This window comes from Saimiri boliviensis, chromosome 8 (genome assembly GCF_048565385.1).
Source record: "Saimiri boliviensis isolate mSaiBol1 chromosome 8, mSaiBol1.pri, whole genome shotgun sequence".
Lineage (NCBI taxonomy): Eukaryota > Metazoa > Chordata > Mammalia > Primates > Cebidae > Saimiri > Saimiri boliviensis.
In genome coordinates this window covers 28,677,323-28,698,966 of record NC_133456.1, presented here as the reverse complement: position 1 = coordinate 28,698,966, position 21,644 = coordinate 28,677,323, and the positions used below count along the sequence as shown (strand labels likewise).

Here is a 21,644-nt window from a genome sequence, read left to right as displayed (position 1 = left end):
GGATGTTCCCATAACCCCCTCCTTGAATTCAGTAATCTAGAATCATTCACCGAACTCAGGGAAATATGTTTACTGGTTTATTATAAAGGAAATTACAAAGAATAAAGGTGAATAGCCATGAAGAGGGAAGGTCTGAAAGAGTCCTGAGCACAGGAACTTCTATCCCCATGGGGTTGGGGTTTGCCACCCTCCTGGCACATGGTACCTTCCCAGAAACTCTGTGAACCCCATCTTTTAGGGATTTTTATGGAGGGTTCATCATGTAGGCATGATAGGTTATAAATTCAATCTCTAGCTTCTTTCCCCGCTCGGGAGGTTGGAGGTAGGACTGAAAGTTCTTAGATTCTAATAATGGCTTGGTCTTTGTCGTAACCAGCCCCCATCTAGGATTTCGCCAAGAATTGCCTGATTAGAAAAAAAGATGCTCTTATTACCTGGGAAATTCCAAGGGATTTAGGAGTTCTGTGTCAGATGCTGTTTTTTCTCACACACACACACACACACACACACACACACACACACACACACGTATACACACATGAATACATACACACACACACATACATATATATATATATATATATATATATTTTTTTTTTTTTTTTTTTTTGAGATAGAGTCTCATCCTGTCCCCCAGACTAGAATGCAATGGTACAACCTCGGCTGACTGCAACCTCCACCTCCTGGGTTCAAGCGATTCTCCTGCCTCAGCCTCCCGAGTACCTGGGATCACAGATATGTACCACCCCACCCAGCTAATTATATATTTTTGGTAGAGATGGGGTTTCACCATGTTGGTCAGGCTGGTCTTGAACTCCTGACCTGACGTGATCCGCCTGCCTTGGTCTCCCAAAGTGCTGGGATTACAGGCATCAGCCATCTCGCCCAGCCTCAGATCTTAGCACTCAGGAAATTGCAAAGGTTTCAGTAGCTCTGTGTCAACCCCAGGGTCACTGACCAAATTTTGGGAACAAAACGAAAAAGACCAAATATGGGAAGAAGAGTCTCCTAGCACTTTTATTTACAAGGGTTTTAGGAGCTCTGTGTCGGGAACCAGGGGTGTATTACACATACACTCATTAGTAGTTGAGGTTCCTGAGAGAAGGGTTTTAGGAGCTCTGTGTCAGAAATCAGGGGCAGAGGAGAGAAGGAGAGTATATGGAACTCTCTGCTCAATTTTCTGTAGACCTAAAACTGCTCTTAAAAAGTCTATTTTAAAAATCCATCATAACAAAGACTTTCTCCATAATAAGAAGTTAGAGGGACCTCCCAGTACTTTGGGAGGCCAAGGCAGGCAGATGTCAAGAGATCAAGACCATTCTATCCAACATGGTGAAACCCTGACTCTACTCAAAATACAAAAATTAGCCAGGCTTGGTGGTGTGTGCCTGTAGTCCCAGCTACTTGGGAGGCTAAGGCAGAAGAATCACTTGAACCCAAGAGGCGGAGGTTGCAGTGAGCCAAGATTGTGCCACTGCACTCCAGCCTGTTGACAGAGAGAGACTGTCTTAAAAAAAAAAAAAGAAAGAAAGAAATTGGAGGAAAACTGGAAAGGGAGGAATGTTCTCAGTCTGGGCTTTGATATTCTTTAGTTAGGTTTTGCTCTACTTGGCAGTTACAGTAAAACCTGTTGTGCCCAGCTCACTCTCAGGAAGCAGTGGATTGGGCCTTCTCTTCCTGTGGAGGGTCTGAGCCTTCCCCTGCACACAGGTCAGGTAAAGACATTAGAGCCCCAGTCATAATGGTTCCTGAAATCAGGAATTCATGTTTCAAGGTTACATGTACAAATGTGGGCACTCTCAGAACAAGGACCATTTTGAGAAAGCCAGTGAGAGACAGCCAGACCAGATCCTCTGGCCTAGCACTCACTAGTCGCTGCCAGCTCAGCCCAGGTATCCTCACCTAGGATAGCTTAGTGGAATAACAATATATTTTAATTTGCATAAAGAAACTCTAGAAGGATAAGAGACTAATAATCATGTTAGGTACTGGACAGGGGAAAATGATGGGAATGAGACTTTTTCTGGTATATATTTATATTTATCTATTTATATGTTCTTTTTGAATCATGAATATTTCACATTTTAAATAACAAATATTAGTACCTGTTACGTATGCAGAAAAAACAACTTTTGTTACATTGTAGATATTTAAGCAACAAACATTTCAAGCAAAGTAAAGGTCAGTATTTTTGTGGGGGTTAAGGAGAGCCTGAACATTTTGTGGGGCATTGTAACTTCTTCCTGCCCCGTGTTAGATTTCGGTTCCCCTGGAAACTTAAAGGGATTTTTTTCATTTTTTATTTAAAACAGTTTGTCACAACTATGGTGGTGGAGTGTGAAAGAAGCATGGGGTGTAAATTATGAATGGGGACAAGGTTAGAGTGGTCTTTTTTATTAGTAGGTCATTTATAATTTGAGAACTCTACGTACGCTTGTATGTTTCTGATGGTTGATAAGGAATCCTTTCTTTTGTCTTAGACTAAATTACTCCAACATTTCTTACTTACCTGATCCAGGGAACTGTAAATTGGTTCAAATGGGATTCTTAGCTATCTGGAAAATTAGGGCATTGGTACCTGCCTCTGCGTTCCCTTAGGATTTAAAGTCTTTGTTCTTCCATAACCCACCTGAAGTATCCCACATATGCTCATTAGTAGTTGAGGTTCCTGAGAGAATGATTCTCAGAGGAGCGAGGAAACAGCAGAAGGCAAGGTTGGGGATAATGTAGTCCACAAGTAGTTTGTCACTTATAGTAGTTTTACAAGATTTTCCAGCAAATTCTGATCCTCTCACCTAAATGAAAATCACTGCCTTTGGAAATCTTGACCAAAAGTAGAAACTCCCATTGTTCCAATTACTGAGGACTTTCTATTTGTATTGGGTAAAATGTTCTGATAAGTGACTGGTGCTTGGAAAATATTTTTCCTTTTCCCACTGTGAAGATAAATGAAGGAACATTATATAGTGTTAGAATTATCTGCCTTGTAAAGATTCTATGTCCTAAAAGATAGAACGGACGATAGGTGAACAAAAGGAGAAAATGAAATGTCAGAATGTAAATGGACACAATGATAAACTTAAGAGTTTTAAACCGGATAGGTTCAGGAGTGCAAACTAGAGTAATTTTTCAAGTACATCTTTAGCCCGACTTAACCTGAAAAAATGCATACAAAATTAAGAACCTGAGGTCTCTCACTTTTAACTTTCCCTTATTAAAGTCTGTTTTATCATTGTTCACAACTTGTATTGGTAAAAGATCCTTTTTTATTTTCACTAAAGCCATTAGTCTTAAGACATAATCTGAGCCTTTCTGGTTGATATTACATTTTACGTTAGGAATAAACTCAAGTGTCACTCTAGATAATTTTTGTTTAGTAAAGGTAGATCTTTCTGAGGTGGTCTGCTCTGAAGACTTGAGTGCAAATCCCAGGACACAGGACTTAGTTTTATCTATTTTGAAGTTACCTACAGTGATATTATTCATATCATAATGTTGACAGAAGAGGGAGAAGGGCAGTACCCCAGATTGTGTGGGCTTACTGCTTCTCTGTTACTTGATTTAAGAGCAAAGGACTTATTTGGGAATTATAATTTTAGATCTGGCTGAAATATGTAGTGTATTTCCTGAGCGTGAGTAATATATAGATATTAAAACTTACTTTTTTAAAGCCATGAATTCTAAATACTCTTTTTGAATGCTAAAAATGACTGCTACATTCATCTCTAGTATCTTGAGGCTCATTTAAATTTGAGGACCCACATGAATCAACATTCTTGTGTATGATTAATGGTGTTTGAAGATTCAGCACAAGTTTATTCCTTCCAGATTATTAACTGCCTCATATGGTGATAGCAAGGGATTTATTCAAATATGTAGCACTGAAGTTTTTCTTTGGTATCTAAGTTTAGACTGGGGAGTCTTAGGATGGGTATAGTTTTTTTTAAGTTCGTAAGTTTGTTTTGGTGTCCACAGTAATGTATAAATTAGATTATTTTCACTTCCTAACTTTGTTCTGAGTTTAGAGATGGTAGTACGTTTTTTTGTGAATTGATACCTTATGAAGGCATTAGCTTTTATCACATTGGCTTATATTACATGTATTTAAGGCTCAGCCTTGAAACAATTAATTAGGTTAATGCCAACCAGGAAGTAATTTGCATATGGCACATTAGAAAAAAAAATGGAATCTTCTGATATTGCAGTAGAAATGCTGGCCTGGAAGTTAAGATACCTGGGTCCCATCTGCCATTAACTAACTTTGTGACTTTAGATGGGTTACTTTACCTTCTTGTATCTCATCTTGCAATTCTGCAAGATGAAGATTTTAGACTACATAAGCCCAGGGACCATTTCTTAGGTCTTAGGACAGACAGTCTTAAGATTTCTCTGATTCTAAAATTGTTTGTAAAAACTTCTACAAAGCAGAAGTCATCAACTTGCTTTTATTTGTTATCTTCTTACCCATAGCCTTGTTAATACCTTTTAAAGAAAATATTTCCTTGCTAATACATAACAGAACTTTTTCATTTATTTAGTGACATCTATGCTAAGATGTGATGCCTACTTTTTCAAAAGAAATGAAAGTTTTTTGAAACCCTGTCTCTACTAAAGATACAAAAATTAGCTGGGCATGGTGGCACGCGCCTGTAGTCCCAGCTACTCGGGAGGCTGAGGCAGGAGAATTGCTTGAACCCAGGAGGTGGAGGTTGCAGTGAGCCGAGATCACGCCATTGCACTCCAGCCTGGGTAACGAGCAAAACTCCGGCTCAAAAAAAAAGAAAAAAGAAAAAAAAATGAACTTTTTTTTCTGATTATATGCTAATTCATTGTCAAAGAATTAGGGTATCATACAAGACAGTGCCATGAAATAGAAGATAATAAAGATTCTTTTTTTTTTTTTTTTTTTTTTGAGACGGAGTTTCGCTCTTGTTACCCAGGCTGGAGTGCAATGGCGCGATCTCGGCCCACCGCAACCTCCGCTTCCTGGGTTCAGGCAATTCTCCTGCCTCAGCCTCCTGAGTAGCTGGAATTACAGGCATGCAGCCACCATGCCCAGCTAATTTTTTGTATTTTTAGTAGAGATGGGGTTTCACCATGTTGACCAGGATGGTCTCGATCTCTCGACCTCGTGATCCACCCGCCTCGGCCTCCCAAAGTGCTGGGATTACAGGCTTGAGCCACCGCGCCCGGCGATAATAAAGATTAAATAACATTAAACAATGGAGAAGGAGCCAGGCACAGTGGTTCACACCTGTAATTCCAGCACTTTGGGAGGCTGAGGTAAGTGGATCATGAGGTCAAGAGATTGAGACCATTTTGGTCAACATGGTGAAACCCCGTCTGTACTAAAAATACAAAAATTAGCTGGGCCTAGTGGCATGCACCTGCAGTCTCAGCTACTTGGGAGGCTGAGGGAGGGGAATCACTTGAACCTGGTTGGTGGATGTTGCAGTGAGCTGAGATCATGCCGCTGCACTCCAGCCTGGCAACAGAGTGAGACTCCGTCTCAAAAAAAAAAAAAAAAAAAAAAAAAAGAAAATAAAAAAGTTATAGATAAATAAAAATAACATAAAAAAGAATTGGGGGAAACATATGTATAAAGAATAAAATAAAAGTTATCCCCAAATTTTCATACAGGTACATATATCCATTATGTCCTTTTTTTCACTTCATATTAAAAAGTAAATATTCCCTAATTATTATAAACATTTTAATAGTATCCTCCTAATACATTGTCTGGCTACTATATGAGGCTTTTGTTTACCTTCACCCTTATCTTTTTTTTTTTAAAGAGTCAGGGTCTCACTCTGTTGGCCAGGTTGATCTTAAACTCCTGGCTTCAAGCAGTTCTCCCAGCTTGGCCTCCCAAAGTGCTAAGATAATACAGCATGAGCCACTACCTCTGCCCCCATCCTCATCTTTAAAAGTAAAATTCCCTTTATTTGTTTTCAGAGCAATACATTGGTACTCTAATATCCTCTAAAGGTGAATAGTGACATTCATAAAAATTTATATTGGAACTCCTTACCTCTGCCCTCTCCTCCTCCTCCTCTGCCTTCCTCCCTGTCTCTGTCTCCCCACCCCTGTTCACTTCCACATTTGTCCCTGCTCCTAACCTCTGCCCACCTTCCCAACCTCTGGCTATTTCGTTCATCTGCTGCTTCCCTACTTGCTCATTTTCCTCTGCCCTGCTGTTCTTTACAAAACAAACAATAGCAAAACCAAAAAGCCTCTTTATATATGCTCCCTTCAAAATTGTGTATGTGTGTGGAGATGGAGTCTCACTGTCACCCAGGCTGGGGTGCAGTGGTGCAGTCTTGGCTCACTGTAACTTCTGCCCCTTACCCCCCGGGGTTCTAGTAATTCTCCCACCTCAGCCTCCCAAGTAGCTGGGATTATAGGCGCCCACCATCATGCCTGGCTAATTTTTTTGTATTTGTAATAGAGATGGGGTTTCACCATGTTGGTCAGGCTGGCCTCAAATTCTTGACCTCAGGTGATCCACCCACCTTGGCCTCCCTAAGTGCTGGGATTATAGGTGTGAGCCACCTCACCCGGCCTCTCCCTTCTAATTTTTTGAGAGAGTAAACTATGTTTGTTGTCTTGCTCCTTTACTCTCTATTTTCTTAGTCTGTTGTGATCTCTCTTCTGCCCCTGTAATTCTCTCAGATACCCACATTAAGCTCACCAGTATTCTTTCAGTTGCCAAATAGCCAAATAGACTCTTTAGAGTCTTAACTTACGTACCTTCTCTGCCTCATCTGTCATTCTGTTCTTCCTTTTAAACATTGCCTTGTTTAATTTCAAAAAATTTCATTTCAGGAAACAGACACAAATCACTGTTAAAAGTTTAATGTATTTACATTTTTCTTCTTGACAGATCTCTCATCCATTCATTTTTGTGAAACCATTTTCTCCAGTTTTGTTTTGTTTTCCTCTTTCTCTTCCTGTTTCTCAGTTTATTTGATACACTTTCTTCCTCCACCTGTCCTTTACAGAGTGGCATTCTCCAGTATTGTGTCCTTGGCTTTATATTCTTTCAACTGCATGCTGCCTTCTTGGTTACTTTCATAATGGTGCATTTGAAAAGTTAATACACATACATATGTATATAAACACACACACACACACACACACACACACACACAGTAAAATATGTATGTGAAAAATTACAAAGCCTACAAGAGTTGATATTTTCACAAAGTAATTTCTCCCCCCATTTTTCTTCCTCAGAGTCGCCCTTCTAGGGAGATTATGTGCATATGCTAGTATGTAGGTATTTATATATTTATTTATATAATTCTTTAAAAAAATTTTATATGAATCATAGCATACTCAATACTAATTTGCATCTTTTTAAGTCTAAAACTATGTAGGAGATTATTTCAGATGAGTACACAGATATATATTCCATCTTTTTAGTGGCTATATGACTTTTTATTAAGTATTTGTGTTTTCCTTTCCCTGTACCACATGACATCTTATTTTGAAAGAATTCAAACTTATAGAAAAGTTTAAAGAACTTTTATTTATTTATTTATTTATTTTTGAGACGGAGTTTCGCTCTTGTTACCCAGGCTGGAGTGCAATGGCGCGATCTCGGCTCACCACAACCTCCGACTCCTGGGCTCAGGCAATTCTCCTGCCTCAGCCTCCTGAGGAGCTGGGATTACAGGCACGTGCCACCATGCCCAGCTAATTTTTTTTGTATTTTTAGTAGACATGGGGTTTCACCATGTTGACCAGGATGGTCTCGATCTCTTGACCTCGTGATCCACCCGCCTCGGCCTCCCAAAGTGCTGGGATTACAGGCTTGAGCCACCGCGCCTGGCCCTTAAGAACTTTTATTAACAGTTAACATCACCTCATATACCTACCTACCCTTTTCCTTCCTTCTTTCTTTACTTATTATTTTTAAATTGTAGTTTAGGTTCTGGCGTACATGTGCAGATCATGCAGGATTGTTGCATAGGTACACACATGGCAATGTGGTTTGCTGCCTCTATCCCCCATCACCTACATCTGGCATTTCTACCCATGTTATCCGTCCCCAACCTCCCCACCCACCCTCCGCTGTCCCTCCCTTGGCCCCCGCAACAGACCCCAGTGTGTGATGCTCCCCTCCCTGTGTCCATGTGTTCTCATTGTTCAACACCTGCCTATGAGTGAGAACATGCAGTGTTTGATTTTCTGTTCTTGTGTCACTTTGCTGAGAATGATGGTTTCCAGACTTTTTGCAAGTTAACATTGTAAGTATCATCACAGTTTATTCCAAAATTACTCAATATGTATGTCTTAGGGGCTAAGATACTCTTTTATGTAATCTTAATACCTTAATCACACCAAATAAATTTAACATTGGTACAGTGTTACTTAATATAAAATCTGTATTCAAATTTCCACAGTTGCCCCCAGAATGTTCTTTATAGTGTTTTATTTCTCTCTCCAATCTAGGAGCCAATCAAGAAGGCCTAAATGTCATAGGCCTTTCATTTAACTACTATTAAAATAGATGACTGCTGAATTAGATCGCTGGATCAAACTCTTTCCTGAAGCAGACTTAAATATCTGCTAAATATAATTATTGGACGTCCCACTGGCAACTCCAGAATAGCATGTCCACAGTGAGCTCAGTATTTTCTGCTCTTGAATTACTTTTCTTCCTATATGCCCAACTTAGTGCAAGGTGTCCTTCAAATGTTGCTTCAACAAAAAACCTCTGAGTCATCTTAACCTTCCTCTTTGACACTGTACATGCTACTTCCTTTGCCTTGGATTATCTTCCTACCTTGTCTATCTGGTTCAGCCTTTAAGACCCAGATTAAGCTTTACTCCCTCTAGGAAGCCTTCCCTGGCCTTTTTTTTTCTCTAGGCAGAATTAAATGTGTCTCCAGTGGACTTCCTTCGTATCCTCTACACACACCTGTGCCATCAGTTACCACTTTCGGTGGTAATTATTGATTTATGTATCTGCCTTCTTAATTAGAGTGAGCTCCTTAAGTTGGTGTGGACTTAACTTTTTTTTTTTAAATTATTGAATTTTAGGTTTTGGGTTACATGTGAAGAACATGCAATATTGTTGCATGGGTACACACATGGCAGCATGATTTGCTGCCTTCCTCCCCTTCACCTATATCTGGCATTTCTCCCCATGCTATCTCTCCCCAGCTCCCCACCCTCTGCTGTCCCTCCCCTATTTCCCCACAACAGACCCCAGTGTGTGATGCTCCCCTCCCTGTGTCCATGTGTTCTTTAACTCTTTTCTTTACTAGGGATAGTAACGAAGTACCTGGCTTGTAAATGCTTAATAAATATTTATGAAATGGAAGAATATGCGAATAGTCTTCTCTTTATCAAGTATAATCAAAGATTTTTCAAATGATGCAGACAGTAACTGCAGGGAGAGAAAGGTTAATGAATGTTTCTGAGTACTTACTATGTACCAGTTACTTTTCTTTGTATTTGCAAATGGTATTTCACTTAATCTCTACAACTTTTATTTTTCAAAAGAGGAAATTAAAGTTAAGGAAGTGTCCCAGATTATAAGTAAAATTTGAACCCAAGTTTGACTGACTCTAGAAATATGCTTTTAAGTATTTTAAAGGCAATTAAGGCCGGGCATGGCAGCTCATGTCTGTAATCCCAGAACTTTGGGAGGCTGAGGCAGCCAGATCACTTGAGGTCAGGAGTTCGAGACTAGCCTGTTAACGTGGTAAAACCACCTCTCTACTAAAAAATACAAAAATTGGCTGGGCATGGTGATGGGTGCCTGTAATTCCAGCTACTTGGGAGGCTGAGGCAGGAGAATCACTTGAATCTGGGAAACAGAGATTGCAGTGACCCAAGATTGCACCACTGTACTCCAGCCTGGGTGATAGAGCAAGACTTAGTCTCAGTCAGTCAGTCAGTCAGTCAAAAAGATGATTAAGGGAGTTATATGTGAAAGTGTAAATTTAAAGAAAAAATACAGTATCCAATTGTAGGACAATAAATTATGGTATATCCCCACAATTAAAGGTTATATAGTCATTACAAAGTATGTGATTGAGCAATACTTGCTGTCTTGGGAAAATGTTTATGATGTAATGTGAAGTACTAAAAGGTAATATATAAAAGTATTAATTTTTTAAAAATGTGTATACATACACAGAAAAGACTGGAAGGAAATACATGAAAAGGTTAGCAGTAATTTTTCCCAGAGTTGTGGCATTTATAGGTTATATTAATTTCTTCTTTGTATAATCTGTATTTTCCAGATTCTCTACAATGAACATGAACTTTTATAATCAGAAAAAAACAGAAAAAAACTTTTATAATCATTTAAAAAGTAAAGGACTAAAGAAAAATTAAGCAGAAGTTATTTAAGGTTTTACAATTATTAAACTGGAAAGGTTTTGTGTTGACCTTCCTTGCCTCTGGGGTGCAACTGGCCTAAGCATCCCAGACAGATGAATGGTTCCTATTTTAAGATCTCACTAGGATAAGCCAGCTTACCTCTGCCTTACAGTCAATTCTGTTGCCCAATAACCAGTGCAAAATGAATTTTCCCTTTATAATACTATTTTATGAAGACATGATCATGAGATACTCTTCTGTGTCTTGTGGAAGTTTTCGTCGTGTAAAGAGATTATTTTTTTCTCTAATATAAGAAAAGGGCCAAATTAATGTTCTTGACTGACAGAAAAAAAACTTAATGCTCCTGCCTGGACTTTATATTTTACTGTATAAAAACAATGAAAGAAGTTGATAATGTAGATATTTAAGAAGAACCAAAAAGGAATAGGAAAGAATGGGTTGTTACATGTCTCCATTAGTTTTCTTTTCAGAGACATTCTATGCATGAAGTATCTGTTTCCTCTGGGTGGCTGTTCTTCTAGTGTTGCATGTGAAACTGATTAGTCTTAGTTTTTCTCATTGGGATTTAGCACACTCTAGTGGACAGTAGCTTTTCAGTTTTCACAGTTTTAAAAAAAATTCTATCAAATTACTTTATTGAACAATTCAGTGATACACTTATTAGTAGTAAAGTTTGTCCGTATTTGAGTCAAGTAGTGACCCTAGTGAGCTGGAGTAACTTTGTCAGCCACTGGGGCATAATTTTTTAGTTGTAGGAGGAGAGGCTTTTAACATTATGTCAGACCTTTTCCCCAGTGGTTTTCATCTTCTCTTGGATGGAATGAAGCTGATGGGGGTAGCCAAAACGTAGAGGAACGCTTGTATCTCTATCCCACACTCTTTAAGTCTTAGAATGTATTTTATGTTTTCACTTTAGGACTTGAGAATTTTTATTTACCAGTTTTGTGACAATTTGGACTGTGTGTAAACATTGTTTTATCCTATATTGATGGATTGTTTTTGGAAATGGGCTTCTGCCAGAAACAAAAATCTTTTATTTTGCTTTTGCAGAGTGATGGTGATGATTTTAATTACATCATTGCATTTTTCCTTGGAACAGCAGCCTGCCTTTACCAGGTAGGTTTTCTTCCATTTTAAAGAAACACTTTACATTATTATTTCAGGTATCAATTGTAACAGTTGATTGTGCATTTTAAATAGATGATCTTAGGTACCCTTTACCTACTTTTCCCCAGTGTTACATCTTGCAAAACTATATAAAACAGTATCACAACCAGAGTATTGATATCTATATAGTCAAGATAGAGAACATTCCTCTCACCACAGGGATCCCTCATGTTGTCTTTTTATAGCCATATCCACTTCCTTCCTTAATCTCAACCCTCCTTGATCTCTGGCAATTACTAACACATTCTTCGTGTCTATAATAAATGGAATTATATAGCATATAATTGGCGTAGTTCAGGATGCTGTAAGAAAATACCGTAGATTGGGTGTCTTAAACAACAGACATTTCTATCTCACGGTTCTGGAATCTGGGAAGTCCAATATCCAGATGCTGGCAGATCACATTCTTGCTTGAGTTCCCTTTTCTGGGCTTGCAGAAGACTGCCTTCTCAGTATATCCTCACACAGAGAAAGTGCTGAGATCTCTTCCTCCTCTTATATGGTCATTGATTCCATTATGGGAGCTCCACCCTCATGACTTTATCTAAGCCTAATTACTTCCCAAAGGCCCCAGCTCCTAATACCATCACATTGGGGATTAAGGACTTCAACATTTGAATTTAGAAAGGACACAAACATTTAGTCTGTAACAGTAACCTTTTGTGATAGCCATTTTTTTACTGAGCATAATTCTCTGGAGATGCAGTCAAGTTGTTGCATAATCAATTATTTGTTGCTTTGTATTGCTGAGTGGTATTCCATGATATGTATTCAGTGTAATATTCAATGATTTGTTCCTTTTTTTTTTAAAGACAGGGTCTTGCTCTGTCATCCAGGCTGGAGTGCAGTTGTGCAATCATAGCCTTAGGCAATCAATCCTCCAACCTCGACCCCCCCCCAAAGCTCTAGGGTTGCAGGTATGAGCCACAACATCCAGCTTCATTTACCTATTGAAGCATATCTGAATTATTTTAAAATTTTGGCTATTATGAAGCTGCTATAAACATTTATGTGCAGGTTTTTGTGTGGATGTAAGTCTTCACTTCTTTGGGTTAAATGCCTGGGAGTACAATTGCCAGGTTATGTGGTAGTTTTATTAAGAAACTGAAAAACTGTTTTCCAGAGTAGCTGTACCATTTTACATTCCTGCCAGCAATGTGTGAGTGATCTAGTTTCTCTACATCCTCAACAGCATTTGGTACTGTCAGTTTTGTTTTATTTTAGCCACTCTGATAAGTGTGTGCTGATAGCTCATTGTGGCTTTAACTTGCATTGTTTAACATGATGTTAAACATTGTTTCATGTATTTGTCATTTATATATTATCTTCAGTGAAATGTCTTCATCTTTTGCTTCTTTTCTAATTGAATTATTTGTTTTTTCACTGTTTCTCTTAATGAGTGTTTTTTTTTTTTTTTTTTTAAGTACAACTGACCCTTTATATCTGTGGGTTCTGCATCCATGGATTAAAACAACCATGGACTGAAAATATTTAGAAAAAAATTGCATCTGTACTGAACATGTACAGGCTTTTATTTCTTGTCATTCCCTAAAGAATATAGTATAACAGCATTTACAGTGGATTAGGTATTGTAAGTAATCTAGCGATTATTTAAAGTATACAGGAGAATGTGCATAATTTAAATGCAAGTACTGTGCCATTTTATATCAGAGACTTGAGCATCCACAAATTTTGATATCTCGGGGAGGTCCTGAAACCAATCCCCTATGGATACTGAGGGACAACTATTCTAGATACTAGTCCATTGTCAGAAGGGAAGTGTGCAAGTATCCTTTCCCAGTCTCTCTCTCTCTCTCTCTCTCTCTCTCTCTCTCTCTGTGTGTGTGTGTGTGTGTGTAAGTTTCAGATCAGTCTATATCTTGTCTTTGCATCCTCTTAACATGGTTTTTCGCAGAACAAAAGTTTTTAATTTTGAAAAAGTTGAATTGATCAATTTTTCCTTTTATGGGTCATGCTTGTGTTGGTCAAGTCTAAGAGCTCTTGGCTTAGCCTAAGTTTCTCTACTATGTTTTTTCTAGACCTTTTTAAATGTTTATTATTTATTTATTTATTTATTTTTTGAGACGGAGTTTCACTCTTGGTACCCAGGCTTGAGTGCAATGGCACAATCTTGGCTCACCTCCTGGGTTCAAGCAGTTCTCTTGCCTCAGCCTTCTGAGCAGGTGGGACTACAGGCGCACGCCACCATGCCCAGCTCATTTTTTTGGTATTTTTAGTAGAGACAGGATTTCACCGTTTTGACCAGGATGGTCTCGATCTCTTGATTTACCTGCCTCAACCTCCCAAAGTGCTGGGATTATAGGCGTGAGCCACTGCACCCGGCCTTTTTCTAGACCTTTTATTATGGTTTTATATTTTACATTTATCCATTTTGAGCTACTTTTTGTATGAGATACGAGACTTAGATAGTTTAAATCAGGGTTCTTTTTTGCATATATCGCTACAGCACCATTGCTGACTAATTGCTCCAGAACCATCTATGGCAAAGGCAATCTTTTCCTCCACTAAATTGCTTTTGCTCCTTTGCAAAAAAAAAAAAAAAAAAAATTAGCTGGACATACTTGTGTGAGATTATTTCTGGGTTCTGTGTTTTTGTTTTTGTTTTTTTCCTTCCTCGTGTACCACATAGTCTTGATACTGTAGCAGTATAATAAATCATAAACTACATTTTCTTATTGTATAGCTATTCAAATTATGTTTCATGTTGAGTGAATTTATGGTAGTTTGTATTTTTTAAGGAAATAGTCCCTGTCATCTAAGTTATCAAATTTATGTGTTTAGAGTTGGTTGTAGTGTTCTCTTACTGGCCTTTTTAGGTCTCCAGATCTGTAGTGATACCCTGTTTCATTCCTGATAATGGTAGTTTGCGTCTTCTCTTTTTTTCTTTGTCAGTCTTACTTGTTCATTGTATTGATCTTTTCAAGAACCAGATTTTTGTTTTATTGTGTTTTTTTTCCAGTTTCAATTTTATTTCTGCTTTTACTTTATGCGTGTTTTGCATTTATTTTGTTTTTTTTCTAGGTTCTTGGAGCTTACATGATTGGTTTGAGAATTTTCTTTTTTATAATGTATGCACTAACGCTTAAAGATTTCCATCTTAGCCTTTCTTTAGCTATATTCCATAAATTTTGATATGTTGTATTTCCATTTTCTTTTATTTCAATTTTTAAAATTTCCTTAAGACTTCCTGTTTGACCTATGAATTATTTAGAATCACATTGTTTCGCTTCTAAATGTTTAAGGATTTTCTTATCTTTCTATTACTGATTTCTAGTTTGATTCCATTGTGATCAGAGAAAACACACATTGTGTGATTTCATTTCTTTAAATTTGTTCAGCTTTCTTTTATGGCTCCAAAATGTGGTCTGTTTTATTATATGTTTCATAGCCACTTGAACAGAATGTACATTCTGCTATTATTGAGTGAGTGTGTTCTAGAAATATTTAGATCATGTTGCTTGGTATTGTCAGGTTCTATATTCTTGCTGATTTTCTGTCTAGTGTTATGCTAGCTGGCTAGAGAAGAGTACTGGATTATAGATTTTTCCGTTTTGTACTTCAGTTCTATTTTGCTTCATAAGTTTTGTAGCTATGTTGTTTGGTTCATACACATTTAGGATTGCTGTGTCTTCTGGGTGGGTGGACCCATTATCATTATATAATGTTCCCCTCTGTCCCTGGTTATTTTCTTTGCTTTGAAATATTTTGGTATTTATCTGATATCAATGTAGCCACTTTTGCTTTCTTTTAATTACTGTCTATGTGATATACCCTCTTCCATTCTTTACCTTTAACTTTCCTATATTATATGAAGTGAGTTTCTGACAGTGTCGAGTTGATTCCTGTTTTTTAATCTACCCTGCCAATCTGTCTTTTCATTGCTGTATTTAAGTCATATATAGTTAACACATTATGGATATGTTAGGGCTTATTTTTAGTTTTGTTTTTCATTTTTCTGGTATTTTTTTCTTTATCTTCCTGTGGGTTACTTTAACATTTTAAAAGAATTCCATTTCAGTTTATCTGTAGTATTTTTGAGTATATCTCTTTGTATAGCTTTTTAGGTGTCAACATTTTAGTAATTCAAGACACCTCCCTAGATGTGTTTGTTTTTGCCCTCCCCCATTTATAATTGGCTAAGATATTTTCTCTACATATATTTAGAACCACATTACACAGTGTTTTAATGATTTTTGTTTTAACTATTAAACATAATTTAGAAAACTCAAGAGGAAAAAGAAAGCCTATTGTATTTACCTATATTTCTGCATACCGTGTCCTTTTTTCTTTCCCAGTGTTTCAAGATTTCTTGTTTTTATTGTTTTCTATTTAGAGAACTTCCTCTTACCATTCTTTTATAGTAGATTGGCTAGCAACAAATTCTCTTAATCTTTCAACTGAGAAATGTTTTTATTTTCCTTTTATTCCTAAGGGATATTTTTGTTCAATACAGAATTCTGGATTTGGCAACATTTTTTTTCTTTCAGCCCTTGAGAAATATTCTTTTTTTCTGGCCTCTGTGATTTCTGATGAGAATCCCACTGTCTTGTTACTGATTAAAAGTGAATTGTCTTGTTACTCTCAAGTGAAGGTGGATGCCCAGAGCCCCAAGAGTTCTCCACCAACATCACAATAAGAGGGTAGAGGAGGGGCTCATTGCCATCTAGTGGGAATGAAAGTCTTGGCTTCTACCTGCCTTCTCTGAAACCATGCTGAAGGGTTAGAACATCTGCTTACAAGGTTCTAGGCTCTCTACTCAATATTTGATGGTATGGGTGTGGGTGGGTCACAGGTTTTGTGTGTGTGTGATGTTTGGCTGGAGTATAATAGTTACTGTTTAGAAGTTTTCTGTCTTGCTAAGATGCTCTTTCCTGGTCTTTTACTAGAGGGCCAGCAAGATCTTATTGAGGGTTTTGTTGTTGTTGTTTGTTTTAATATGCATGCATTGGCATTTCTAGTTGCCAGCTTCTCCAGCTCCAAGTCTGGCATATATGAAGCAAAAAAGAAAACTCGGCGAACCTATCACTGTGTCATTCCTTGGATTTCAAGATACTCTATTTGTCTGCTTTTTTCCACAGTTCAGAGTCTTCTTATGCTTATTTTACATATACTGTCCAGTGTTTTTAGTTGTACTTAGTGGAAGAAATAGGGAAGAGTGTGTCTACTCCCATCTTCCCAGAAACAGAAGTCTCTGAGCAGTTGAGTAAGTTACAGGCATCATGATATTTTACCTTAAAATACTTCATGATGTATCTTCTACAAACAGACATTGGGCCAGCCACGGTGGCTCATGTCTATAATCCCAGCACTTTGGGAGGAAGAGGCGGGCGGGTCACCTGAGGTCAGGAGTTCAAGACCAGCCTGGCCAACATGGTAAAACCCTGTCTCTACCAAAAATACGAAAATTAGCTGGGTGTGGTGGCAGGTGCCTATAATCTCAGCTACTCGGGAGGCTGAGGCATGAGAATTGCTGTAACTCAGGAGGCAGAGGTTGCATTGAGCCAAGATCGCACCTTTGTACTCCAGCCTGGACAAGAGCAAAACTCTGTCTCAAAAACAACAACAACAACAAAAAACACAGACTTCTTTCTACATAGCTAGGACTTCATAGCACATCTAAGACTATAACACTGATACAATATTATCTTGATACAGGATACCTGCTCAGATTATTTCAGTTGTCTCCAAAATGTTTTTTGTGGCTATATTTCCCCTGATCCAGGATTATGCGTTTCATTTGGATGTCATGTATCTTTTGATCTATGATACAGTCTCCCAGCCTTTTTGTTGTTGTTCTGTTTTATATTGGTTTTGTCTTTCATAACATTGACTTTTTAAAGAGTTTAGGCAAGTACCATATAAAATGACCCACAATCTAGATTAGTCCGTTACTCCTGACATGCATACCATGTCAGGTTATGGTTAAATATTCTAATTTAAAAGGATTGAGGTTAAATATTCTGGCAACAGTGCTATATAGTATAATATGTTGACTGTCATTGCATCAGTCATAAGTTTGATCATTTGGTTAAGATGGTGTCTACCAGATCTCCATTGCAAAGATATCTTTTTCTTCTTTGTAATTAATAAGTAATATGTGGGGTAGAAACCATTATTTTAAAAGCCCTGGAAAACCATGAATTAAATATGCATATTTTTTAATTACCAGAAAAGCTAGCTTATTTTTACGATAGGATTCTGAGAAATAAATACAGTTAGAAAAATGGAAATACAAAATCGCCATTAAGCAAACAACACAATAATAATTGTTGCAGGCAAGAATTACAAATGAATACAAAAATTAGTGGGCAAAAGTATGATGAGATAAGATATTCACATAATCTCAATTCCCTGTCCCCAAGACATTTAATAATTGTAAAGGGAATAGATACCACCTTATTAAATGATCTAATTTAACATTATCAGTAATAACATGTATTGCGTATCACCTCTGTGGCATTGTTGCCAAAATTGCGTAACTTCATTTCAAACTTGATAAAACAGACACACCCAAGTTGAGGAACATTCCTACAACATAACGGATTAATACTCTTTGAGACTGTCAAGGGCATGAAAAATTAAAAAAAAAAAAAAAGGGCAGTTACAGGTTGGAATAGGCATGACAACTAATGCAATACAGAATCCCAGGTTAGATTCTGGACCAGAAAAAGGACCCTAGTGGGACAGTTGGCAAAATCTGAATAAAGTCTGTAGATTAGCTAAGAGTATTGAATCAATGTTAATTTCTTGGTTTGATGAGTATATCATGATTACATAAGAGGATAACAAGGGGACAGGGTGAAGAGTATATAGGAAGTTTTTTTAGCATCTTTAAGTCTAAAATTATTCCCAAAAAAAGGCTGTATTTTTTCTATTTTTTCAACCTTTCATGATGAAAATTACTGATAAAATAAATACTTCCAATTCATTTTGTTTGGATAGCAACCTTCTTTTTAAGTAAACAAAGTCCAAATTTGTATAAGAACTAAACGTGTTTAACAGAACAGTTCCACATTCTTTATTATAACAGACACTGGAATGTCCTTCCCATTCTGAAGCATGGATACAGTTCACAGAGAGACCTGTGCTTCTCTGTTTAGACTTAGTGGTACCTATATTTACCAGGTTATGAATTTTAGACATCACAGTTCACTCAACACATCAAGCACTTATTATGTCCCAGGCACTGCTCTGGGCACTAGAGATAAATGAGTAAATAACAGTAAAAAAAAAATCTCACACCTCATGAATCTTAGATTCTATTGAAAGCCTACGAATGACAAAATAAGCACATTTCTCAAGTATGTTTATAGTATGTTATGGAGAAAGATAAAGCAGTAAAGGGTGAATGCCAGGATGGGCAGGGGTGGTGCAGGGGAGGACTTCCTTTACTATTTTATCTAAAATAGCACCCACTATCATTCCCTATCCCTTTTCCTGCTTTCTCTCTTTCAAGATATAACTATTTGATATATATTTAAAATACATTTATAATTCTTCCCCATTAAAATTTAATCTCTGTGTGAACCAGGGCTTTGTTTTACCCACAACTGAAGAACAATGCCTGACTGTAGCAGGCTCTCAATAAATATTTGTTGAATTCTTCCTCAAATGTTGAGTCAGATGCTGTACCTAGCATAGTGCCTTGTAGTCACTCAATGGGGGACTAGTAAAATTTGGTGGATTTCATTAATACTCAGACTCAGGTTCTATAAGAGTCCATTTTGTAGAATAGCTTGTATGTGCTTTTTGTAGTTTTCTGGGTGAGAATGGAACCCCGCAGACCCTGGGAATGCTTCTTAGTTGCATGTCATCATGGGGAATTTCCCCAGCCTGTTTGCAAGGGAGTCATTTCATTGTACTTCCATTTAAAATATGATACAAAATGCTTTTCTTTTGAAAAATGAAAAACATAAGAGGAAAAGTCTTTCCCTTTCATACTGGGGAACTTTCATAGCTGAATGTCTTAGATATATGCTACATTATTTTATCCCTAGATAAAAAATAACCTTACCCATTCTTATAGTTTACTCTCTGGCCTGTTACAATTTTATATTAGAAACATCTGTTTCTTTTCCTGTACCCTTAATCGTCTTTCATTTTTATATTTTGAACAGTGTTATTTGCTTGTCTACTACACCGGCTGGCGGAATGTCAAATCTTTTTTGACTTTTGGCTTAATCTGTCTATGCAACATGTATCTCTATGAACTGCGCAACCTCTGGCAGCTTTTCTTTCATGTGACTGTGGGAGCATTTGTTACACTACAAATCTGGCTAAGGCAAGCCCAGGGCAAGGCTCCCGACTATGATGTCTGACACCGTCCTTCAGATCTGTTACCTTGGCTTCAGGGAGGAAAGGAGGGAACATACCATAACTGCCACTGTGATGAAGGAAGCTCTTCCCCACAGAGGAGAAGCTCTGCTTTCTTTCTCTCCAACTTTCCTTTTTTAAAATCAGCATGGCATGCCTGTGAGCATGGAAGACCTGCTAGGAAAAGTCCTGTCAGAAGAATGTTGGCCATGAGATTATCAGAGAAGGGGGAGATTTCTCTCTTCAAGGCCGTGACAGTGGAAGGACAGTTATATGCCATTGGAAGACTTGGCCGGCAGTTCTGAATCCTTCCTGAAGAGTTCAAAAAATAGATGTTGTACTTACTCTGAGGACCAGGCAGGAGGAACTCTACAACCTGCGTTTGCCTTTGTGAGGCACTAGTATAGACCAAATAAAAAGCTGCAGAAATTGGAAAGTTCGTTTTAAATAAATGACTGTGATAAATATCAGATTATTTGCACATTTATAGTACTAAGAGTTTATAAAGTCCAAGATGGTGTGAAATTGGTTTTTACTTTTATATCTTTGCTTGAATCTTAACTCTGGAAATCACCTGATACAGAAGAAGGCTGTGATGAGCTCATCTCTGGAACATCGCAAGTATTGAAAATACAGTAACGTATGTTTCCTTTTTAATCCACATTTGTTGTTTGTTTTGAAATTACGTCTCAAAACTATGACTCAGACTATAGCCATTGTTTCCCAAACTTCAGTTTCTTGAGTACTGCTTGTATTACTATTTTCTTAATATTTATCTTTTACATTTTAAAGTTTTTTAAAAAATGAATCCTACTCCAAGTGGAAAACAAGTATCAGTAAGGTAACCACAAAATAAGTAAGATCAACACAGAAAATGTTGTACAGTTATAGCTAGAAACTGATGCCTAGAAAGGCTCTGAATCGGAGGCTCGCTCTTTGTGGCAGTGAGGGTGTTACCAGCACTGGCGTGAGGTGCTGCCTCTGGAATAATCAGAGGATAAACGGGAACTGTAAAGGGAATGACATTCTCGCTGTGATTCAGCATTATTTTATGTTGTGCACCACTTAAAGACATCTTGTGTGCCACCAGTGGTATGGGTCCTGCACTATGGAAATACTTGACTGTACTAAGAAGCAGAAGATGGCTTTCCTAGCAACTCATTATTTTATGGCTTTGAGGAATTAAGCCCCTAGTATCTGAGAGAACTTACTTGCTTTTTGATAATGTTTTAAAGATTGTTTAAGCAGTTATGAATTAATGATATAGGAAGCACAGTTTGATTCCATTAGCAAAATCTTTGACTCTCATGGTTTTAGAAGCCATCTTCAAGAATGATTTTCCTTTGTTTAAAATATTTCAAACAAGGAATTCATAGGATACTGAAATTTGATATCATACAGAAAAACAGTCGACCCCACTGCATTGTAATTGTTGTTACTGGGCTCATTTATTAAGTAGAAGAAATAGTCGAGAGGATAAAGTCGGTGAACTGTCTTGTTTGTGTGAAGCAGTATTTATGGAATCTGTCTAGAACTGTAAAACCTTGCTTAACTAGAACCTTAGTTGGCACTCTCCTTTTAGAAGAATGAGGTAAAAGGAAGACAATAAGCTTATGATATCAGGGATTCATGTAAAACTAGAAACTGTAGTTTGCTCCAGTTTTCTGCTCTAACAAGCCTGCTCCAAAATTATGCATATTCTGAGATCAGGCATCACAAGATCCTAAATCATCAAAAAACCATTGAATTTTGTTGGGCATTTTGTAGCCTGGAAAGCGTAGTGG

General features: G+C 37.5%; 1 protein-coding gene across 3 annotated transcripts in view; it reads left to right on the top strand.

Annotated features, from left to right (window-relative positions):
• SEC22A (SEC22 homolog A, vesicle trafficking protein) overlaps positions 1–20,341 on the top strand; it is a 65,454-nt gene extending 45,113 nt beyond the window's left edge. For 2 of the 3 annotated variants that reach the window (XM_010352427.3, XM_003941663.4), the window contains 2 exons: positions 11,410–11,475; positions 19,665–20,341. In XM_010352427.3, the coding sequence (XP_010350729.1) occupies positions 11,410–11,475; positions 19,665–19,865 (267 nt within the window). In that variant the 3' untranslated portion in view covers positions 19,866–20,341. The remainder of the gene's footprint in view (positions 1–11,409; positions 11,476–19,664) is intronic. The other variant, XM_074404236.1, reaches the window with a different exon arrangement.
• The last annotated feature ends 1,303 nt before the right edge of the window (positions 20,342–21,644 follow it).